Below are 21973 nucleotides of genomic sequence, written 5' to 3' on the forward strand. Positions count from 1 at the left end.
GTCAAGGTAGGTGACATGGCAATCGTAAGTTCATCAAGATGACTAAATGATTTACTGTTAAACTGAGACCCTTTTCAGAATAAAAGGGGGTGCTATTAAATTTATGCCATGACAAGCGGCATAAACGGGACTGTCCCAGCAAAGCAGGCAGGAAGTTGGTCATCCTACCTCAGGCCAAAGAAGTGGCTGGTGGTGCTGAGACTGCAGAACTGGAACTGCCTTTAAATAGGCATTTGGAACCTCTGTACGGTTGTCCCTTGGTAGCCGTGGGGGACTGGTTCCAGGACCGCTGGGGATACCAAAACCCACCGATGCTCAAGTCCCTTATGTAAAATGGCGAGTATTTTGAATACAGCTGACCCTGCATATCAGCTGATTGGTTGAATCCTCAGATGTGAAACCCAGGGATATGGAGGGCTGACTGTACTGACTTATGCTGCAGCTTCCTGGAGTTTATAAGCATCTATAACCGTGATTCCCCAACATCTTTTCCAAATAAGTTCTTTCATCTTTATTTTTGTAAAAAAACAAAAACAACAAAGTCGCCACCAAGCAAAGGACAACTCACTAGCAAGGCCTTGCTTTCCCTCCCTCCCTCCCTCCCTCATGTCCCAGGTGCCTGATTAACAGTGTCAAGGAGGCAGTAGGCATTGATGTTAGCTTTTCCCAAAGGGAAAACTACAAACAAGGGCTTGGGAAAGGGAGGGAAACCTGGGTAAGTTTTTCGTCATTGAGAAGTCACTTAAAACTGATTTGTTTAAAAATAACTGGTATGTCTGAAATGTAGGAAAGGAAGACTATACTGTCAGCATCATAACCCTCTTTCGACAAGTTTCCCTACAAGTGACGTGCTGGCTTGGGGGAGGGTCAGGCCAGGATTATGTTTTAAGGAATCAGAATGGTGAATTTGCTCAGCTTCCCAGAACAAAAACAGAGATAAATAATTGCTGCTTGTTAGGCTCATTCTATGGTGGGCTGCAAGTCTGGAGTCATTGTTAGTGTATTTAGTGCCAATGAGAAGGCTGGGTCCCAGCCTTGGACACCGAAGTCATAAAGACAAAGCAGAGAGAGTCCTGTATCCCCCATCACCTTCTGCTGAATATGGAGGATGGAGAGGTCTTGGCTGTTGGCCTCTCTCCAGCCCATGTGCCTGCCAGAGGAAGGATCCTGATTCCTTGGGAGTGTGGGGTGAGCCCAGGGAGTCTGACGAGCAGAGAAGAGCAAGTGTAGTCCCTTCCGGGCTGACTCCATGCAGGGCTCAGGCTTCGGGCTTGCGGGGCCACCTGCACAGGGACCAGGCTACAGCCTTCAGGCCCAGGGTGGCCCATGGCACCAGTGGTTTAGGCATAGCCGCCAGCCATCTGACTGGTGGCTGCATTGCTGCCTACTCCTCGCCAGGCCTGGAAGCTGAAGAAAGCGCTCACTCCATAGGCAATCATCACTAAACACGAAAAGAACTGAAAGAGAAGACAGCAAAGGTGAGTCTGTCCGCAGCACAGCACACGGGGCTGGGGGCTGTGACAGTGATACAAGCACCAGGAAGGTAGATGCAGACAGTGAAACCCGGGGCCCCTCAATTAACCAGAATGAGCTGCTCTGGAGCCACACCACCTCCTCCTTAACCATACACCCATTTAACCCCTGTGGGGGCTGATGGGTACCAGGTTCTGGGGTGCCAACTTTATATTCTAGTGGGGGAACCATTAACCACACCAGCAAGGTGTGTCTTAGACTGAGAGGGATAACTGGACAGTGTGCTAAGAGTCACCAAGGGGTAGGAGCTACTTTATAGACACATTTCAGGGATTTAGTTTTAAAAAGGCAATGTTCAGCTACCCTAGGAGTTTTCTGGAATCAATTCATAGGTATCCCTGCACTAGCACCTAAGGCCACGTTCAGAATTTCCATGTCTCTATTCTGGTGACTGAGTTCACAGATTTCAAAACCATCCTCACCAGAAAGAGTGAGGAAACCCAAGTCCTGGTCTAACTCCCGCCCTACCCAGGACTCAGTTTAGGCGCGTCCCTTCACCTCTCTTAGCCGCAGTTTCCTGGTCTGTCGAAAGGACTGGCAGTCCCTGTCCCCCTCCCCACTGAGGGAGTGGAAGGACACAGGAAGTGCCTGCAGGGGCCCGTGGGTGAGGCGTGCCGGGTACGGAGGGGATGCTGATACTTCACTGGCTACCCGACCTGGAGCCCGAGTTCGGGCTGCGTGGGAGAGCCTGAGGATCTCCCAAATGGTTTAAACCGAAAGGTTTTTGTGCGTGCCTTTCTCAAGGGGGGGAGGATAGAGCGCTTTTAACAGATTCTCCAAGGGGACATATGACCCTAAATCATCGTAGCATGACTGATTTACAGTAAATTTAACCCAAACTTCATTTGTGCCACCCAAGTATTTCCCAAGCATTCTGGTTCCTCAGGGTATGGCTGTTAATTATGGAAAACTGAGCCCACTGAGAGGAGGGTAATTCAGCATGTGGCAGGTGCCTGGCCTGGGACCAGGGAGCAGTGAGAGTCCAGGGGCACAGACCTTGCTTTGGCCCGTCTCCCCTGTAACTGCCGAGGGTGCCCCAGGGAGCCATACTCACGGAGGCAGCTGCACGCTGGTTATACTGCCCGGTGCCCTTCAGGGACGTCAGTTCAACCGAAGCAGAGCAGGTGATGAAGGCCGTGATGTAGAGAACGGTGGCGCCCACGTTAAATATCATTAACTGGGGGTAGGTGGGGGAGAGAACAGTCTTAAGACATGAGACTCTTCCGGTAACTGTGGAACCTCCTGGTCCCCACGAGCACATCCCTTTAGTAGCCAGAACGGGCTGGGGCTCAAGGATGGGGATGGAGACACGTGGGTCTTTCCCACTAAAAAGGCCTCAAGAGACAGCAGTCTACACAAGGTCAGCCTGGAGGCCATATGAGCAGGGAATGTAAACATACCGAAGGCCAAGAGATGGTGCGGGTGTGGAGGGGCTGCTAAAGTGACCTGGTCAGGACAGCAACAGTTCCACAAGGCAAAACCCATTCCTGATGGCAAGAGGCCAAACCAAGCCTGTCTCTGAGTGCACCAGCTGAAGAACCCGGGTCCTGCTCGTGTTGGCTCCCAGCCAGGCCCAGCCCTCCCTGTTGCCCCTGAGGACTTGGCTCTGAGGCTGGCCCACGGGGCGGGGGCGGTGGTGCCTCACGTCCCTCTCTGCCCTCAGTGGGAAGAATCTGTGTCTGCCTTTTGGCCACATCCTAGGCTCTAGGCCCCATGTCAAACGCCAGGGTGAGGACCCCCTAAGCCAGGCTGGCAAGGAAGGGTCCTGGGCTGACAACCAGGCCCAGGTCCCAGTCCCCCAACGCTTGGCCCCCGGACCCAGTTGACACTCTTAGCAGAGATCGCAAACTGGTGGCCCTCAGGAATGTTTGGCTCATCCCATAGATTTTTAAAAAATATTACGAACATTTTAAATTTGATTTCATACGAAAACTTTGATTTCATATAAAACTTTCAATCTTAAAATATCAAGATTTGGCACCTGCATTCCCACTAACCCCTCCTGACCTATTTCACTCACGCCTCTTACCTGCGCCCGGAAGGGGGCTTGTAGCCCCTATCCCAGGAAAGCCCAATTTGGCAATCATAATTCAGCCTCCTCTAGGAGGGTGAGACACTGCCTTGCCATCATGGCCTGGGAAAGGAGCCTCCTTTCCATCAGCAGCTGTGGCTGGGCCCCAGACCAGTGCTAAGAAACACCAAGGCCCCTCAGATGTCTTTCTTCAAGGCTCCTAGGACACGAGGCAGGGGCTGGACCCTAGCCAGGAAGTCAGGCCGCCCCCTCCTCATGCCAGGATCTTCCCTCCAAGCCCAGTGCCCTCCGCAAACACCACCTGGCTCCTGCCAGTGATGTCAAGATCTAACAAACCCGGTCTGTCTTGAGGATGACTCACGTTTCCTCAGCTTCAAAAGTCATTGAATTGCAAACAATGCTGCCTAGTCCCAGCTTTGCTTGTCTTACAATCACGTGCCTCTCTTGCCTCTCTCTGCTCACTGAAAGCCTCAGACCCCAGCTGCAGGGGTTTTCCGGGTCAGAGAAAAAAGCCCTAGCAGCTTTCTCTATGTCTGGCCAGGGTACTTCCTATGGACACTCACAGCTCTGTGTGCTAAGGAGACTGACCCGGGCAAACCCGGGACACCATCCTCTGCCAGGCTGCAGGGGCCTCACCCTGCAGACAGCGGGGTGCGGGGGGTGAGATGGCACGTTGAGCCCAGCCCGTCCTGCACACACCGGGCCCAGCCTCGGTGATTCCTGCCAGCTCAGCCCAACCTCCAGGCCCAGGGCTGCCAGTCAGAACCCACAGATTCAAATCCCAACTACCCCCCAAAAGGAAAAATACTTTCAAGATCCCAAATGGCCTCTGGTCTCTCCATTCAACAGCCCCTCACTTCTACTCCCTTCGTGGGAGAAAGTCAAGCCTAAGTCCTCCTGGATTCGTGGCTCTCAGTGCTCAGAAAAACTGGACACCTGAACCATCAATCCTCCCTCCCCCACCCAGAGCTACAGGCCAGCGAGGACTTCAGCCAGCCCCCACCTGCCACTTCTCATTTGGGGAAGGCTGCACTGTCACAGCTACACCCAGAGCCAGAGGGGTCAGCCTGGACCCACCCCCAGGGTTCCTACCCAGACTCACCACCAGCGGCCAAGGCACCATGTATAGCTTCATGTGCAGCTGAAACAGGTAGAGGATGAAGAAGACGATTGTCACCAGCCAGAGGAAGACAGCGACAAACATCACCCAGCCATAGGCCGGGTACAGGTGGTACGGGGTGTCGGCGATCAGGGCCCACACCAGCAGCCCCAGCACCTGGAGGGAGCGAGACAGGGCCAGCGTCTCCCAGAGCCCCGAGCACTCAGGCTGGAGGCCACAGGCCAGAGGCTTCCAGGCCTTTGCCGTGGGGCGCCCTCTGCAGGACACAGTTCTCATTTGCCCAAGAAAAATTTATTTGGCTCCTACTGCATCCCAATACATACCAAGCCCTTGCCTGGTAACGTACTCCTTTCAGATCTCAGCTGAAATGTTACGTGCTCCAGGACACCTTCCCTGCTCCTCCAGTCTGGGTTCCAGAACCCTCTTCTGTGCTCACATGGCCCCCCAGGCACCCACCACCCAAGACTGTAATTCTGTTTCCTTCCCCAGACTGGAAGCCAGAGCAGCAGTGCCATCCACCCTGCTGCCTCCAGGGTGAGACCCCTGCAGCCCCGGAGGGGTGGTGTCCCAGGCTTGCCCAGTTCCCCACGGGCAAGACAATGACTGTCCCATTCATAGGTGCATCTCAGCACCCAGTACAGGACCGGAGCTTGGTCAGGGGCTTAGTAAAAGCCTCTGAAAGAAAGATGAAGTCACCAGCACACCCCTGAGGGAGGGACACACAATCACAGAGTTCCAGAGGTACAGTGACCTCTGCCTGGTGCCCTACCAAGCCCCTTCCACCCCCAGCTTCTCCGACTCTCCTAATTGCCCCTCAATACAGGTGTTACCATCCCCGCCTTACAGGTGAAACTGGGCCTCAGAAAAGCAAAAGGACCTATCATGCCATTCCTATGTGGCAGGGTGGGCCCCAACATCCCTGTAGTGTGTGTAGCGGCTAACAGCATGGCCTCCGGAGCCGACTGCCTGATTTAAAACGCACTCCCCTTACCAGCTGTGTGACACTGGGTAAGCTCACAACCACTCTGTGCTCTGGACACATCACCTGTCACATGAGTATAAAGAGCATACCTACCTCACAGGTTCAGGACCCATGGGGGTTTGTACACACGAACGAACAATTCCAGCTGGGGACACTGTGCTGCAGGGAATTCTACACGGGTAGGTTGGCTGAACCCCCCCCCCCAGTGGCCTCGTGGGGAATTTGGCAGGGTGGTACCTCACTTGTGGCCGTTCTAGCCTCCCCCGAGCCTCTCCTGGCCCCTTCCCTGCTGGCTGAGACCCCATAGGCCAGGACGTCCTCCTTCACCACAAGGGCATTCATTCTCCAGAACCCCTGGCCGGCAGCAGGCCTCGGGACTGGCCACTGAGAGGGAGGATCTACCGGGGGGCTGTGGAGAAAGGCTGCTTTGCTGACGAAGACACAGAGAGAGCTGTCACTCTTCTTCCCGTGGATAGCGTGTGACACCAAGGCTCCCAGTGACCTTGCCACCGACTCGAGGATGAGCCAACCATCAGTCGGATCACAGGGAAGTGGCTCAGGAGCGAAACCCACCTCTGCTGCTGTTTTGGGGGACAGAAAGTCCCCCCGCCGCAAGCTCCTAGACCAGACACAGGAGAGCTGTCACCCCAGAGCAGCCAGACTGGGTGCCTGCCAGGCACCCCACCGAAGCACCCCTGCCAAGGACCAAAAGGGAAGTTTCTGTATCGATCCCCCTACACCTGTGGGGTCAGGGCAGGAATGAGCCTAGCTGAGGCCGGGAGTCCAGCAGCCCCTGTGACGACTTTCCTTTCTCCCCACCACCTGGAAGTGAGAGGTGGAGCCCTGGGCTTGGGAGTCAGGAGCTGGGCTTTCATCCTGCCTGGGCTATGGGACGCCAGGCAAGTGCCTTCCCGCTCTGTGCGGCTCACCAGGGCAACTCTAGTCCGCCTGCTATAACGCAGGCCCCCGAGGAATCCTTCTTTGGTCATCGCTGTGTCTCCAGTGCCCGGCAGTGCCTGGCGCATAGACCTGCTCGATAAACACAGGCTCAGGAGGTAACTGGCCTCAGTTTCCTTATCCAGGAAACAGAGGTCAGACCCCCGCCCCCCACAGGCGCTGTGTGTCACAAGAGGACGCAGGGGTGAATCGCTGAATGTGCTCCCGGCCCTGCCTCCCTCCACGCAGGGGTGGGAGTGGGAGACTCGGGAAAGCGCCCACTCCCCTTTCTCTCCAGATTTTTGCACCTGCTCCTCCTCCCGTTCCGGGGTGGGGGGGGGCAGTGAGACCCCAGGGACGCCCACCCCACACTGCACCCTGCCAGCCTCCCCTGCCCTACCTCTAGCCTCTAGTGCTCTCCTCTAGCCACCACCAACAGGCTGGGTGGCCCATGGGGCCCAGTTTGCAGGCGAGGAAGGTGGGACAGGTAGCAGGGCCTTGAGGGCAGTCACACCGCTGGGGGCAGAGCCCCTACCCATGAGGACCCAGAGTGCGGGTGTGTCAGCACAGCCCCCCAACCTTTTACCACCCATCCTTAGGACACCCTGCCTGAAACAGACACATCAGTGGGGCCAAGAGCTCCCAGGGCTGGGGGAGGTCACTGTTATAAAGGAGAACAGACACTCCCGAAGCAGCAGGACGCAGGACCCTCCCAGGGGAGGACTAAGCGTGTCAGGGGCAGACAATTATCTCCTCACTTAAAGCAGGGTCCTTACAGGTCTCCATGCCATCGTGTTGCCTGGTTCCAACTATCTGAAAGGAAGTTAGAAAATGCAGTGAACTGAAAAATCAAGAAAGGATCGATCTGGGTTTACACTAATGTACACTTATAAATTGTTGGTATATTACTCATGGGCTTGGTCACAATAACCACATAATGCCCTCCAGCTGTGTGCCAGGCCTCAGGTAAGCATCTTCCCTTTTATTTCATTGACTTCCCCATAACCCTCTCAATAGTCAGTATTATGTATTATCCCCATTTTCCAAACGGAGCTCAGAGGAAAATGAGTCATCTACGGTCACCCGTGGGTAAAGGGCAGGGCAGAATTTGAACCCAGATCTGTCGTTCTCTGGAACCTGGGCTACTGAGAGTTACTTAGTGATGTATAAAAAATGAGGACACTTCGCTGGCTCCCAGGGGCGAGGCCCCGCAGGCATCCAGGCTCTCTGGTCTCTCTGCCTCGCCCTGCTGCCCAGCCCTGATTTCCGGATCAGCAAGCACAGCCTCTGGGAGACAAAGCTGCTGGATAAGCAGTGGGAATTTCTGGTGTTCCTTCTGGCCTTGCTGCCCTGGCCCTGTGCCCAGGGAGCCGCCTTGGTTTCTGCCCTCCCCCATCTCAACCAGACAGACTGGTTTTTCCCGTCCCCTCACCCCCAGCCCCAAGAATCTGCAGGAAGTGCCCCAGCCCAGGACAGGGCACCCCTACATGTGTTGACCCTCTGCTGGCATGGGTGGCCCTGCATGGGGAGCTGGGCCCAGGCCTCATCTGCAGAAGCTGCAGGAGCCACTGGACCCCTCCCTCCTACTGTGGACCCACAGTCTAGCTGGAAGAGGCCAGAGGACTTGTCTTATAGTCCAGTACAGAACAGCAAACCCCACTGTGCAGGGGGAGGGCAGTAGGATGCCAAAGGTGGAGAGCAAGGCAGGAGGCCCCGACTCTGCCACCTGCACGCAGGGCTTCACCCAGGCCCTCTTGCAATTCTGACACCCTCTCTGACCACAGGCCTTGCCGTGTGCATCCCTCTGGGTTCACTCATTCAACAAGTATCTGTTGAGCACCTATCACTGTGTGTGTGAGCCAAAACATGAAAAGCCCTGCTCTCCTGGCATGCGAGAGGTGAAGGGAGGGAGCCGTGTGACGAAGAGCAGAACTCTGTGCCTTTACCTCCGGGGGTCCCTGTCTCTTTTGCCTACGTGTTCATCTGTCCCCATGTTTCTCTGTGGGGGTCTACACATGTATCTGTGTGTCTTACTCTTAAAGGCAGACACACACACATACACATACACATACATACACAGAACCAAACCTCATCCCCTTGGTCCTTCCAAACTCTCTGAGGCCCCAGCAACACCTCCTCAGGCATGCACTTCAGATCAACAAAGAGAACGGTCTGGAAATCTTGAAGGAAAAAAAAACCAAAAAAAACCCTGTCTTCCTGAAAACCTAAAGATTTCAGATTAGGGATTTTCTCTTTAAATGATGGCTGTCAAAAAGGTCACATTCACACATGCCCCAGGACCTTTGCACCTCCAAACAAAAATTTCTCAACGACTGGATAACAGAGATATTTTTGTTAAAAGCACCTGCAGGGTCAGAGAGGAGAGGGATTAGTCACAAATGCCTGACCAAGAGGCATTCCTCACTTAGGGTGGGCCCCAATCCAGGGACTGGAGTTCTTATAAGAGGGAAACTGGACAAAGAGACACACAGAGGGAGAACACCATGTGAAGATGGAGGCAGAGATTAGAGTGATGTGTCTCCAAGCCAAGAAACACAAAGGATTGCTGGCAACCACCAGAAGCTAGGAGAGAGGCATGGGACAGACTCTCCTTCAGAGCCTCCAGGAGGAACCAACCTTGCCAACACTTTGATTTTGGACTTCTAATACTGTGAGACAATAAATTTTTGTTTTATTTTTTTATTTTTGGCCACACCACATAGCATGTGGGATCTTAGTTCCCTGACTAGGGATCAAACCCATGCCCCCCTGCAGTGGAAGCACGGAGTCTTAACCACTGGACTGCCAGGGAAGTCCCTCTGTTGTTTTTTAAGAGACCTAGTCTGTGGCATTTTGTTTTGACAGCTGTAGGAAACGAATACATTTTTCTTAGCTACTCTTTGAGTCTACGAATGGCTGTTATGATCTGATTTAACTGGGGGATGTTGGCATTAACTCTAATGGAAAGGTGGTCTATTAACTCCCTGGGTTCAAGCTCTGGCCCTGCCAACTTACTAGCTGTGTGACCTCGGGCAAGTTGCTGAACCTCTCTGTGCCTCAGTGTCCTTATCTTCAAAATGTGCCTACCTCACTGGGTAGATGCAAATGAAGTAATATATGTAAGGTACTTAGACCAATGCCCAACATAGGCTTAACACTCTCCGTGCTCTAATGTTATCACTCTGAGAGGTCAGAACATGGGTTTCCCAATCCATTCTCTGTGGCTGGTTTCCTGCAGTAGTAATAGTGTGTGCAGTTCCTAGCGGTGTGAGGCCTTGGAGAGACAATGCATCTAATAAGCACCAGGCACAGTTCCTGGCAGATAAGGGCCCTCAGCCAGTAGGGCCCCCCAGCCCACCTTTCAGATAAGGCAGCTGGGCTTATCCAAAGGCAGGGAGGTGCACAGGTGGTAGGGAGCAGAACCCAGTCCAGCCCCACCCTAGGACACCTCCTGCAGCTACACTCCCTCCACTCCTCACAGGCTAAGGGTCCCTGGGCAGAACCCTTCACCCCTTTAGACCTCAGTCTTCCCCCCTGTACAATGGGAGCAGGGAGGTCTGCTCAGTGTTCTCCAAGGATCCCCTAAGTCTGAGGCCTGACACTCCTCAACACAGGCCTCCTCCAGGGGGGCCCACAGCCTTCCCTCCCTTGTACTTACTGGACGGACTCCACCAATCCCATGAGCACTTGGCCAACTCCTCTCCCGCCCAAAGATGGTCACGCCAACTCTCCTTTTAATCCTCTCCACCTCCTGGGCTGAGTTAGACCCTTGTAGATTTGCCGTGTGGTCTTAGAATAGGCACCTAACCTTTCTGGTTTGTTTCTTCATCTGACACGTGAGGGGGTCGGACAAGTACACCTCTCCTGGTCACCTGATAGGTGTGTCATGCAAGTAAAATACCGTAAAGGAAAAAGCGAAAAGTTGTAGAAGTTGTGAGTGGCTAGGAGGGCTGTTAGACAGCTTAGAGGGAGTAAACCCCAGACTGCAGCGTCCACGCGGGGAACAAAACCTCAGTGCCTGGAGGCTGACATTAGGGTTTCAAACTCAGCAGCCGCCAAGGCACGCAGGTCACAGAAGTGACTAAGGCGGGCCAGGGGAGGTCTGCGGAGCTGAGAGCAGCCTGCTGGTGTCTGGGGGAACGCAGGCCAGAAGTTCAGCCAGAACTTCGGATTTTTTTTTTTTTCCGGCCGCGCCAGGCAGCATGCCGGATCTTAGTTCCCCAACCAGGGATTAGAACCCATGCCCCCTGCACTGGAAGCTCAGAGTCTTAACCACTGGACCACCAGGGCAGTCCCAAGAACTTCTGATTTTTCAAGAGACGTTAGAAATCCGAATTTCTACGTGAAATCTTCAGCTTTTTAAACATTGGCAATGAAACCAAATGTTTTAGAAACAATCTGAGGGCAGGGCCCATCCAACAGCCCCCAGGACTCCCTTCTCCCCACTGCACCATCCAGAAAACTGAGGCCCAGGGGACCACGTGAACCCTTCCCGGGGTTCCCCCTCACAGGGACACATCTGGGCAGCTGAGGACACTCAGAACTTGGCCTGACCAGGCCCATACTCCACCCCCGCCCTGGCCCTTCTCGCTACAGTGAAAGGGACTTTATGGGGACAAAAAGCCACCCATTGTGTCCCAGGAGACAAAGGCGCAGGGGACAGAGGCTCCGGGTGCCTGGGTGGCCACAACAACTCCACATACCACCTCCTTCCTCCCTGTGCAGAGGGGCCGGGCTCTAGGGAAAGGCTCCTTGGAATTCCCGCTCTGTACACTATGAGCCTTCGAGAATCCTAGGCCATCACACCCCAGCTCTACAGGAGGTGCGAGGGCAGATTCAGAACCCAGCCTGAGCCAAGTGACCCGGTCTGGGGTGGTATTTAACTCGGCCAAGCCTCCCTTTTGTTACCTGAAAAGCAGGCACGTGAGTTACCAAATCGAGTCATTGAACAAACTCTCCCGAGGGCCCGCTCTCTGCCAGGCGCTGTTATAGGCCCCGAAGTGCAGGGGGGAGCCAGGCAACCAGGGTCCCCATCCACGAGCACCCAGCTCCCAGCCTGGGCTGTCAGGGAGGAGGAGGAGGATGGGAACACTGGCTCGGGGCCTGGTTCACCTCCAGGGCTTTCCAAATGCAGCCTTTATCACACTGCTTGTTATTCCTGAGTCCCGAGTCTCAGAACTAGAGATGAAAGAGACTTCTGCCCCCATGGCCCCGCCGCCCCCAGAGCCCCTCATGAGGACCTCCGGCCCCTGTGTGCAGCCCGCATGTCAAGGAGCCCACTGCCACCACTCTTCCTTTGGGGTCTCTCTCAGGGTTCTAGAAAAATCTTCGCAACATGAAGCTCAAGCTGCCTCCTGCCTACCCCCTTGCTGGCTCCTATTCTGCACTCTGGGGCCAGAGACTAAGCAGGTCCCCTCTACAGAGAGGCATCCCCAAGGCATCCGCAAGGCCTTCCCTGGCTCCCAGAGCCAGCAGCAATGCACCCCCTGGGTGAGGTTCCAGAAATGAAGACCTGCTCACCTTCCTCCCTTTCCTCCCTTGGGGGTCTCCTGGTCCTCCCCAGAAAGTCAACCTGTGCCTCCCCAGCACTAAGACCCTTACAGCGACACAGAGCTTTCCCAGGAAGGCCTTAGTCCCCTTGAAAGCCCAGGTCAAGTCCAAATCCAGCCCTCCTCCAGTGCTTCACTCCCAGGAAGCCCAACTCTCTCAAGTAAAGCACTTGGCCCATTTCACGGATGAGGAAACCAAAGCTCTCGGAAGAGATGGACGTGGCCCAAAGTCATGCACGGTAAGCGTGGGGACAGTTCTGTGACCCAGTAGATAGAGACCGCCCAGAGGAGGACAAAACTCCAAATCCCAGGAGGTAGGGACACTCCCCGGAGACTAATTTGTTTGGAGGAAGCATCACTGCCCTGGAGGTGGGAGCAGAGAAGGGGCAGGGGCAGTCCTTGACCCTGGGCGGAGAGGGGTGACAGAATCTTATGTTCTCAGCACCCCAGGCAGGTCCCCGTCCGGCCATCGGCCCTCCAGAGAGAGCTGGCTGCTGGGAGCGTATGAACTTCACTAGCCCCATGAGACCTGGCCTGTCTACCTGCTGGGGAACAGGGCTGGGGGGAGAGGCAGACTAAAGTGAGGGTCTTCCTTATTCCCTGGACTTCCTTCCTCAGACACTAGCTCTAGTCCTGACTCTTGTCACTTATGTTTGGGGTGACATTGAGCAAGCCCCACCCCATCTAAACTTCGAGGACAGACAAGTGACCCCATCTGGCTAATCTCATACAGGCTGGCAGATCATCTGGTATCTGACCTCTCCGCTCCTAACTGAATGAAGCTCAAACATCCCAGAACAGCCCCAGGTCTGTTCCCTAGCAACTGGGCCCTGCCTGACCTTCAGCCCTGGCCTTCCTGCTCTCACCTCTCCGTAAGACCCTGTACCACCCTGCCCTCCCACCCCTTGGGCAAACAGGAGGGGCCAGCTCAGCCCAACAGCAAAGGACCAGCTTATATCCAGGGCTGGGCTCACTGGACTGCCAAGGAAAACAGGCTCTCCCCCAACACTCAGGTTCCAAATCGCCATGGGGACCAGGGCAGGACCCCCTGCAGCTCCCTTAGACCATCTAAGAGCAGGAAATCAGGGCATAGTCCTCACTGAATTCTACCACAAACAACTCACCAGCTGACAAGGAGTAACCTACACCTGGCCCTGATACTCCAACAGAAGCTGAGGGCATCCACCGCACGTGGACAGCTCCGCAGCCTTTACCTCTTTCCACTTACAGATGGTTAAGAAAAGGTCACTCAGACAATAACACTGAACTCAAAGCCATTGCTTGCTGCTCTGTGATCCTGGGAAAGTGCCTTCCCCTCTCTGGGCCTGAGGGAGCCTTCAAGTGCCATCTCCATAGCTTTTGCTGCACCCATAAATGACCTGTCCTATTTTTTTACCCACTATTTTCATTTATTTGAAAGATTTTTTTGATAAGTTATTTTATTTTTTAAAATGCATAATATATATGACATGATAGGTAACAAAATGGTGTTTTTAGCATGTCTCCCTCCTCCCCTGATACTCAATTTCTTCCCTGGGGGCAACCAAGAGTGATTTCTCAAGTGTCTTGTCAAAGACTACCGAGGCATGCACACACATACACTTCAGATAGGCAAGTGTGTATATTTATATAGCCTGTGTGTATTTCTCCCAGACAAATGACAGTATTCTACACACACAGGTTTTCACCTTGCATTTTCCACTGGAGATTGTCCATCATTACATACATACAGAGCTGCCTTACTGTTTTCGTTGAGGGGTAAGAAGTTATCTTTTTACTAACTGTATCGTATGCCACCGCACAAATGTATCATAATTTATTTAACTAGTCCTCATTGATGAATGTGGATTTATCACACAAATAATAATTTTAAAAAGAAACTTTTAAATCACTAAAAAGTAGAAAACCTGCATTATCTACCACAATAGAAGCTAACTATAAAATTAAATACAACAAAAATTAACAATATTAATACATCCCAGATAGATACAGTTGTCTTCCCAGGATCCAGAGCTCCAGATTTAAATTTAAAAAGTGTTGGGAAGGCACTAAAGACACTTTAGCACCCAAATGAGGCTGTCTCCTCCAGCAATCTTCCAGGACTGTGATTGATGCAACACTTTCCAAGCCCCACGTGGGAGAATTTTTCTTACCTCTAGGTGGGAAAGTCCTAACTCTGACAGTTTCCAGAAGCCAGAAAGAAAAAAGGAAAGAAAACAAGAAATTCGGCAACACAAAAATAGGTTTTTCCGACCAAAAACAAAACAAAACAAACAAGCAAACAAAAAAACAAAAACCACCATAAAAAAAAACCAAAAAAAAATACCCTGAGCAAAGTCAAAAAACAAACTAGGAAAAAAATATTTGCAAATCATCTAGCACTCCTAGCAATTGATAGGACAAAGACCAACAACTTAATAGAATGTGGAAAGAAGCAAACATACAAGGAAATGCAAATGGCTCTTAAACATATTTTAAAAAGTGAGGTTCTTGGGCTTCCCTGGTGGCGCAGTGGTTGAGAATCTGCCTGCCAATGCAGGGGACACGGGTTTGAGCCCTGGTCTGGGGGGATCCCACATGCCGCGGAGCAACTGGGCCCGTGAGCCACAATTACTGAGCCTGCGCGTCTGGAGCCTGTGCTCCGCAACAAGAGAGGCCGCGATGGTGAGAGGCCCGCGCACTGCAATGAAGAGTGGTCCCCACTTGCCGCAACTAGAGAAAGCCCTCGCACAGAAACGAAGACTCAACACAGTCATTCATACATACATACATACATACATACATACATACATACATACATACATACATACATAAATAAATAAATAAATAAAAAAGTGAGGTTCTTTAACCTCACTCATAAGAGAAATGCAAAACAATGCTACCCTGACCTGCCATTTCGCCTGTCAGATGGGAGCTGTGGGGAACAGGCACTCTACGAGAAGGCTCACTGAGGGGCACAAATGTGACCCCTATGGAGGGCATCTGACAATCTCTAACAAAATCACTAACACACATAACCTGAGCCAGTGGTCCCCCTTCCGGAAGTGTACCATACAGACGCGCTCTGTGGCTTGGGCTGAGATCATTCACCGTGACAGAGTGTGGAACAGCAAGAGTGGAAACCCAAGTGTCTGTCAACAAAGGGACGGGCCACACAACTCACACCACAGCTGCGGGATGGGCTGCTACAGAAGCCGCAAGAGAAGTGATCACGCTTCAGGTACTGAGACGAAAAGACCTCCATGACACACTTTTAAGTGAAAAAGGAAAAGTGCAGAAGGATGTGGATAGACCATAGCCCTGGAGTAAAGTGGGGAGAGGTGGGGATCTATAGCCACATTTGCAGATCTCCTTAAAAGAAAGCCTAAAATGCTACACAGGAAACAGAGAAGAATGGGCATGGGGGTGGTCAACTCTAACCAAAAGGGACAGAGGTTTTTCACGGTGCTCTTTCCCACTCTATCTTATTCTAGGCTGTTGTAAATACATTACCTATTAAAGAAATTAAGGAAATAAAAGATTAAAAAAAGAAAGATACATGTAGTTCTATGTGCAATGATATAGAACATCCCTAGGTGTATTGCCAAGGGGGGAAAAGCGTGGCAGGGCACAGGCAGAGTGCGCCTACCTGTGTTTTGATAGGTGTTATGTGTAGAAATAACTGCACTGACTCACCCTGGAATGCCACACCCATGATGCCTCGGGGAAGGGCGGGGGATGTGGTGGGAGGAGTGACCCGACTGGGATGAGAGATTACATTTTCATTGATAATGCTTTGGACTGCTGGAACATTTTTGCCGTATGTCTGTATAATTTTTTCAAAGAATAAAAACAGGCCCATCAATAGAGAAATGGCTAAATGAGCTAGGGCCCTACCGTGACATCCTGGGATAGCCCGAAACAGTTAGGAAGGAGGCAGACAGCGCTGCATAACATGAAGAGATGCAGGTGCCCTGGGTGTGAGAAAAGCAACCGAACAAAGGATACAGAATAAAACCATCAATGTTTTTTAAACTGCACAGGAAAAAGAACTAGAAACACCCCAACACAGCAGTTCCCTTGGGGAGAGGGGTAGGGGATCCAAGAATAACTTTAGCCTTACCTGTAATAGGTTTTTGCTTTTTAAGGATAATGTGTCCACATATTGTTACATAATTATAAATTGATTCCAAACACTCAATACACTCCTAGCCACAATAAGTGGGGCGGGTAGGCGGAGCTAACAATACAGGCACTGTTTTGCTGGGTACAGTGGAGTAGGAAGGAAGGTGGGGAGCATGCAGGGTGGGGAATGCTGCCCTAAGGAGGCTGAACCCACGAAACTCAGTGCTATGGAAAACCCTGTGAGTCCCCAGCACTGTGATCCCAATACGGCCAACCTCTGCTCACACCTCGCAGATCCCAACAACCTTGTCTAGCCAACCTAAAGAGTTGACTTTCAGCCTCTGCCCTGCCCCCAACCTGGAAAGGGGCTGCCATGCCTTGTGGGGCTGGAGAGAGAGTCAGGATTACCACAAGGAAGAACTTTCTCACACTCCCAGGTGCATAAGGATGGAGCAGGTAGCCTTTAGAGGGACTGAGCTCCCTGTCCCTGGAAGAATGCAAGCTCATGTTGAGGACACACCGAGGGGCCTTTGGGAGCAAGTGTAAGAGCCCTATGATTCTATGACCCTGTGAATCCTAACTGCCCTTCGTTCTAACATATACAGCGATTGCTAAGCCCTTTGCAGGCATCAGCTTCCACATTCCTCACAATCCCACCATCACCATTTCACAGACAAGGAAACTGAGGCTCAGGGATATTAGGGAACTTGCCCAAGATGACAGAGCCAGGATTTAAACCCAAGGCTCTCTGCTTCCACCAATACTCTCACCACCACCCATGGATCACTGTGATCAAGTGGCAGGTGAGGCTTCTGATCTGTTTATTCACCTGCCAACTGGGAATCATGTGACCACCCCCAATCCCAGGAGATAGGGCAAGAAGGAAGGATAAAAGGTGACAAACACAACCATCCTACCGACACAGGCCATTCATATGGCTTCTATGTCCTGAGCCTCAAGGATGCCTTCTGACTGCTGGGCCTTTATACGAGGTATTCCAAGGTTCATGTGCTCTGCACCTCCTTACTACCCCTTCCACATAACTAAACACTTCAGGGCCCACTTCTGTCAGGAAGCCTTCCCTAGTGGCCCTGGCCCCTGATGAGTTCCCCTTCCTGAATTTCCTCTCCTTCCCGGTCCAAAGCACCCTATCTCTCACCAAACAAACAAGCAAAGAAACAAAACAAAAAAAGGAAGCACAGCTAGAGCCAGGCTTTGGATTCTCAGACCTGAGTGCAAATCCCAGATTGACCACTCTACCCTGTGTGCCCTTGTACAAGTTCCTCAACCTCTCTGAGCCTGTTTCCTCATCAGTAAACCCAGGTAGATCACCTTTTTCCCCGGGGCTCGGGGAAGATTAAAAAAATAAGAAAGATGTGTGCACTTAATAGCGTTCACTTTATACTTACTCTATAAAGGCTCTGGGATCAGTCAAGTTAACCACACCTTCCACAAAGTTCCTTCACCCCCTAGCCACACAAAGATTTGCAGCATCAAAAGCTTCCAGGTTTTCCAGGGGAAAGTGGTGGGTTGGGGGGGGCGGTGTATGATGAATTAGGAGATTGGGATTGACATATATACACTAATACATATAAAATAGATGACTAATAAGAACCTGCTGTATTAAAAAAAAAAAAAAAAGCTTCCAGGTTTTTAATGACCAAGAGCTGTCTCTAGATCAAACTTGCCTGCTTCCATTTTTACATGCTATCTGCATAAATTCATGTTTCCCTTTTTGCCTAGGCTGCTAGAAAACTCAACAAAGAATCGACAGCCTTAAACTTGTGACAGATTCCAGATCTCCTTTTAGCTCTCTTTAAGTCAATCCCTACCCAACCCACACATACACCACCAACTTTTAAAAATATATTACGTTAACTCTTCTGTCATTATGTGACTTGATATCATACTCCATCTCATGTTCTTTCTGGAGCTAGATGGGGTGGGGGGAGCGATAAATCAGTGAACACTGAGGTTGGTTCTTCAGGACACATTTAATACTAAAATAAACAAAGAACACATCTCCTTCTCAAGAAGCTGGGGCCTTTCTACCTCCCCTTCCCACCGCCCTCCTCCCACATCTGGAACTCTTCACCAGATCCTGGGAAACAAAAGGGTCTGATGGAGAATTAGCTTTCACCTTCCCATGTACTGCCTCCTCCAGGCAGCCTTCCCTGATCCCTCCACAGGTAGCTCACCCTTTGAGCTTACAGACAAAGAGCTTCTGGAGAGCAGGCCCTGGGTCTGGGGTCTCCATCACTCCCACAACAGCACCACACCCAGTGCCCAGTAGGAGCCCAGATGAGTGTGGTAATAGAGCGCGGATCAGAAAAGTCAGGCCACTCAGGGCTTAGATCCCAGCTCTATCACTCTATGAGCTCTTGGGCAAAGAACTGACCCCTGAGCCTCAGTTTCCTCACCTGTAAAGTGGAGGAGAATATGAGAATATGAAGCTCTTGGCAGAAGGCCTGGAGCTTAGTTTGCACCTGAGTGATGGGAGCTATGATGGCTTCCCAGAAGACGTGGTGCCTGTTGAGTGAAACCCTCCTTGTCTCACACCCAGTGGAACTGTCTGTTGCCAGAGAAACAGTTCAGGAAGCAGCTTCTCCCACAAGCCAATTGGTGAAGGCACTAAAAGGTGCAGGTCTTCAGAACTCTGATGGGAGACCCTTGTCCCCCTTCCCCCGGGCCCCAAAAGCACTGCAGGGAGGGCAGAAGAAGGCCATTCCACTCACACTCAGTCCCTGGGAGTCTAAGTGCCAAGCTCCATCCACCACAGCTCTCCAGGCCAGTCCTGCATTCCATGGACACCTCAGTGTCTACATTTGCACGATGGGACCCAGATGCTCAGCCCACGGGGACCCCTAAATCAGAGACACAAGCCTCCGCCACAGGAAGCTACCCCAGTCCTTGCAGGCACAGCAGGGCCTTCCTCTAGTTCCCCTTATTCCAAGTTTCATTGTTCAAATGCAAAAGGGGCTGACGCTCAGGTCCTGCCTACTGGGAGCTAACCCTGGGGACCCACCAGGCAGCCTCATCCTGCTCAGCCCAGCAGGGATCCCTCTGCCGTTCCAAACCCCCTAAGGCTGCGAACAGAACATGGTCACCACTTCTCGCAAGGTATTCAAGCCTTCCGTTTCTGGCCACCCAGAAACAAGTGCTTCAGCTCCAGGGTAGGGGAGCAAAATTTGCCACCCCAAAATTCATCTCTTGGCATAATAATTTTAAGCTGCTGATCTAAGAAACAGCAGACATGGGAAAAACTGAAAACCAAGGTTTCTTACCCTTTTGTAAGAAACATTTACATGTGTAAGGGAAATCTCCATCTGTAAAGGTGTCTCCCTCACAGTACCAAGAGGTTGACCAAATCTCTAGAAACATATCATTGGAAAAAGTAACAACTTAAATCTGCATCACAGTTGTTTACTGTGCTTTTCCTGCTCACCTCCCATAACTGGCTCCCCATCCTCAATATCCTCTTGTGTCTTTAGCTGAAGATGGTATTTAAGGGGAGGGATTTGGCCATTTTGCGAGTTTCTCAGTTTTTCTGGGCCTTTCCCATGTGTACATGTGATTAAACTTTGATTTTCTCCTGTTAATCTCTCTCATGTCAATTTAACTCTTAGACCAGCCAGAAGAACTAGACGGGTAGAGGAAAATTTCTACCTCCCCTACACTGGCTAAACCAACCTGCTGGCTACTCTCCCCACTTCCCTTCCACTTCCCCAGCCCCAAGGCTTGCCCCGCACAGTGGCCCGCCCTTTGAACACCCTTTCCCTACCTCTGCCTCAGATTTCAGTGAAGTCCCTGCTCAAAAGCCAGCTGTCCTCCATGAGCCTCCCTGGACTCAGAATTGATCATCCCTCTCCTCTGCCCTTTCTCACCCCTGGGACTGGGACTCCCTTCCCGCTTGGCTGCTGTAACCTTCACAACCACCCGGGAGCCTAGCACTCAGCAGTGCTCCGGACCGGCTTTTCCTACCTGCAGATTTAAATTAGTCCCCAGTCGGGACCTCTCCCCCGCCCCGCCCCTCCCCTTCACAAAGAATCTGCCAGACTGCTCAGAGAGAAGTCAAAAATGTAGATTTCTGGGCTGTAGTAACTGAGATTCCAATTCCACATTTTTCCCGGGGGTGGGGACCAAGATCTACATTTTAAACCTCCGAGAGAGTCTGAGGCTGAGGTGGGGGAGGGGCCCCACAGGAAGAGATTTGAGGAATTCTGAAAGAGAGACGGCACCGGCCCAGGAGGAAGAGTGCTCACCTGCGGTAAGGAGGGAGGTTTGGTCTCGGACCCTGCCTTCAGTCCTAAACCTGGCAGCCTTGCTAGGACCCAGCAGTGGGACAGCAGGAGGTGCCCTAATGCAAAATGGATCTTGGCCCACCTCCAATTCCCCCCTAGTCCTCTGAAAACGCACCAAGCCCCTCCCACAGGGCAGCCCCCCAGCTTCCCGACTCGCCCCAGAGGGTACTATGGGGAGAAAGCTAACACCCTCAAGCCTGAAATTGGTGTGTGGGGAGAGGGGTGTTCCCATCGTTCGGCCTCGGCTGGGGTCTACAAAGGGTATTGGATATAGAGGTGTCCTGCCTCTGGCTTCCCACAAATCCCTCTCCCAGCGTTGGGCGCGGTATCTCGGCCCCAAGGGGCCAGTCAAACCGGCCGGAAACCGGCAGGTTACCCAGTGGAAGCCAGAAGGGCCGGGCTCCCGCGTGGGAGCCCATAGGGCCCTGCTGAAGGGTCTGTGCTGGACCGGATGTGCCCACTCGGTTCTGGGGTGCAGCCACGGGGAGCCGCTGGGAGCTCAGCAGAGGGTCAAATGAGAGTGAACTTTGCCTCAGGCTAGGTGCTGGAGGGCTGAGGGCTTAGTCCTGGCAGAGGGAGAGCCAGAGACGGAGAAACAGAGAGAGAGAGAGAGAGAGTGGCGCGCGGTGATTGTGGCTTTTGTGAGAGCTTCTGTGGGTGACCTCTTGGTGACCACTTGGGAGGGAGTGATGGGGCGCTGAGGTGGGCACTCTGACATTGGTGCACCTTGTGTGTGCTCGAAGAGGCGGCAACTAGGACGTCTCGGGGTGAGAGGGTTCCAGGGTGATCTCGGGGGCGTCCGTCCTAGAGGCGCCCCCGAGGAAGGAACGGCGCATCGGGGCGCATGTGAACTTGGGTTGGGGGTGTGCGAGAAGCAAAGAAAAAGGGCAGCTCTACAGCCCCCGACCCCTCCTGGATCCCCGGGACACCCCGCCACCCCCAGGTCCCGGACCCCAGGCCCCAAGCGCGCGCTCACCAACTGCAGCAGCATGAGCGCACCGAGGCTGGAGCGCACGAAGCCCAGGTCTGGGCGCAGCGCCGAAACCGCGGCGCCGCCTCCCTGCGCCGGGCTGCTGGTCCGCGTGCTCACTTTAGACGGGAATTCAGCCATGGCGGCTCCGCTCGCCTCCAGAGGTTGCTCCCGCCGCCGTCGCCACCCCTCCCCGCGGCGGGTGCCGGCTCCTGCGCGGCTCCTCCGAGGGGACTCGCGCTCGCGATACGGCTCCCGGGGCTACGCGCGGCGTCTGGGAGAGAAGCCGGGAGCAGCCAGGTGCGGCTGGAATCCCGGCCCCGCCCTCGCCACGAAACCCTCCCCTTTAACCCTTCGCACACCGCCCGCCGGTCCATCCCGGAGCCACACCAAGTCGCCATCTCTTTGACGCGGAAACTGAGGCCGTGGTCAATGAGATGGCTCCA

The 21973-nt window shown here is 52.8% G+C and overlaps 1 protein-coding gene across 1 annotated transcript; it reads right to left on the reverse strand.

Moving 5' to 3' along the window:
* Window positions 1–496: 496 nt before the first annotated feature.
* On the reverse strand, window positions 497–21816 carry LOC118884916 (plasmolipin). The gene is made up of 4 exons (XM_036833083.1): window positions 21534–21816; window positions 4668–4841; window positions 2588–2710; window positions 497–1457 (listed from the first exon to the last, which is right to left on the reverse strand). Exons 1-4 carry the CDS (start codon window positions 21666–21668, stop codon window positions 1341–1343), a joined length of 549 nt encoding a protein of 182 aa, XP_036688978.1. The 5' UTR covers window positions 21669–21816; the 3' UTR covers window positions 497–1340.
* Between the last annotated feature and the right edge of the window lie 157 nt (window positions 21817–21973).

The sequence above is a fragment of the Balaenoptera musculus genome, chromosome 19, assembly GCF_009873245.2.
Source record: "Balaenoptera musculus isolate JJ_BM4_2016_0621 chromosome 19, mBalMus1.pri.v3, whole genome shotgun sequence".
NCBI lineage: Eukaryota > Metazoa > Chordata > Mammalia > Artiodactyla > Balaenopteridae > Balaenoptera > Balaenoptera musculus.

Coding starts and splice junctions, on each gene's coding strand:
- LOC118884916 (XM_036833083.1), bottom strand. CDS start 21,668: ATGGCTGAATTCCCGTCTAAAGTGAGCACGCGGACCAGCAGCCCGGCG. Junction 4,842..21,533: donor CGCTCATGCTGCTGCAGTTG/GTGAGCGCGCGC, acceptor CGCTCCCTCCAG/GTGCTGGGGCTGCTGGTGTG. Junction 1,458..2,587: donor ACCAGCGTGCAGCTGCCTCC/GTGAGTATGGCT, acceptor CTTCTCTTTCAG/TTCTTTTCGTGTTTAGTGAT.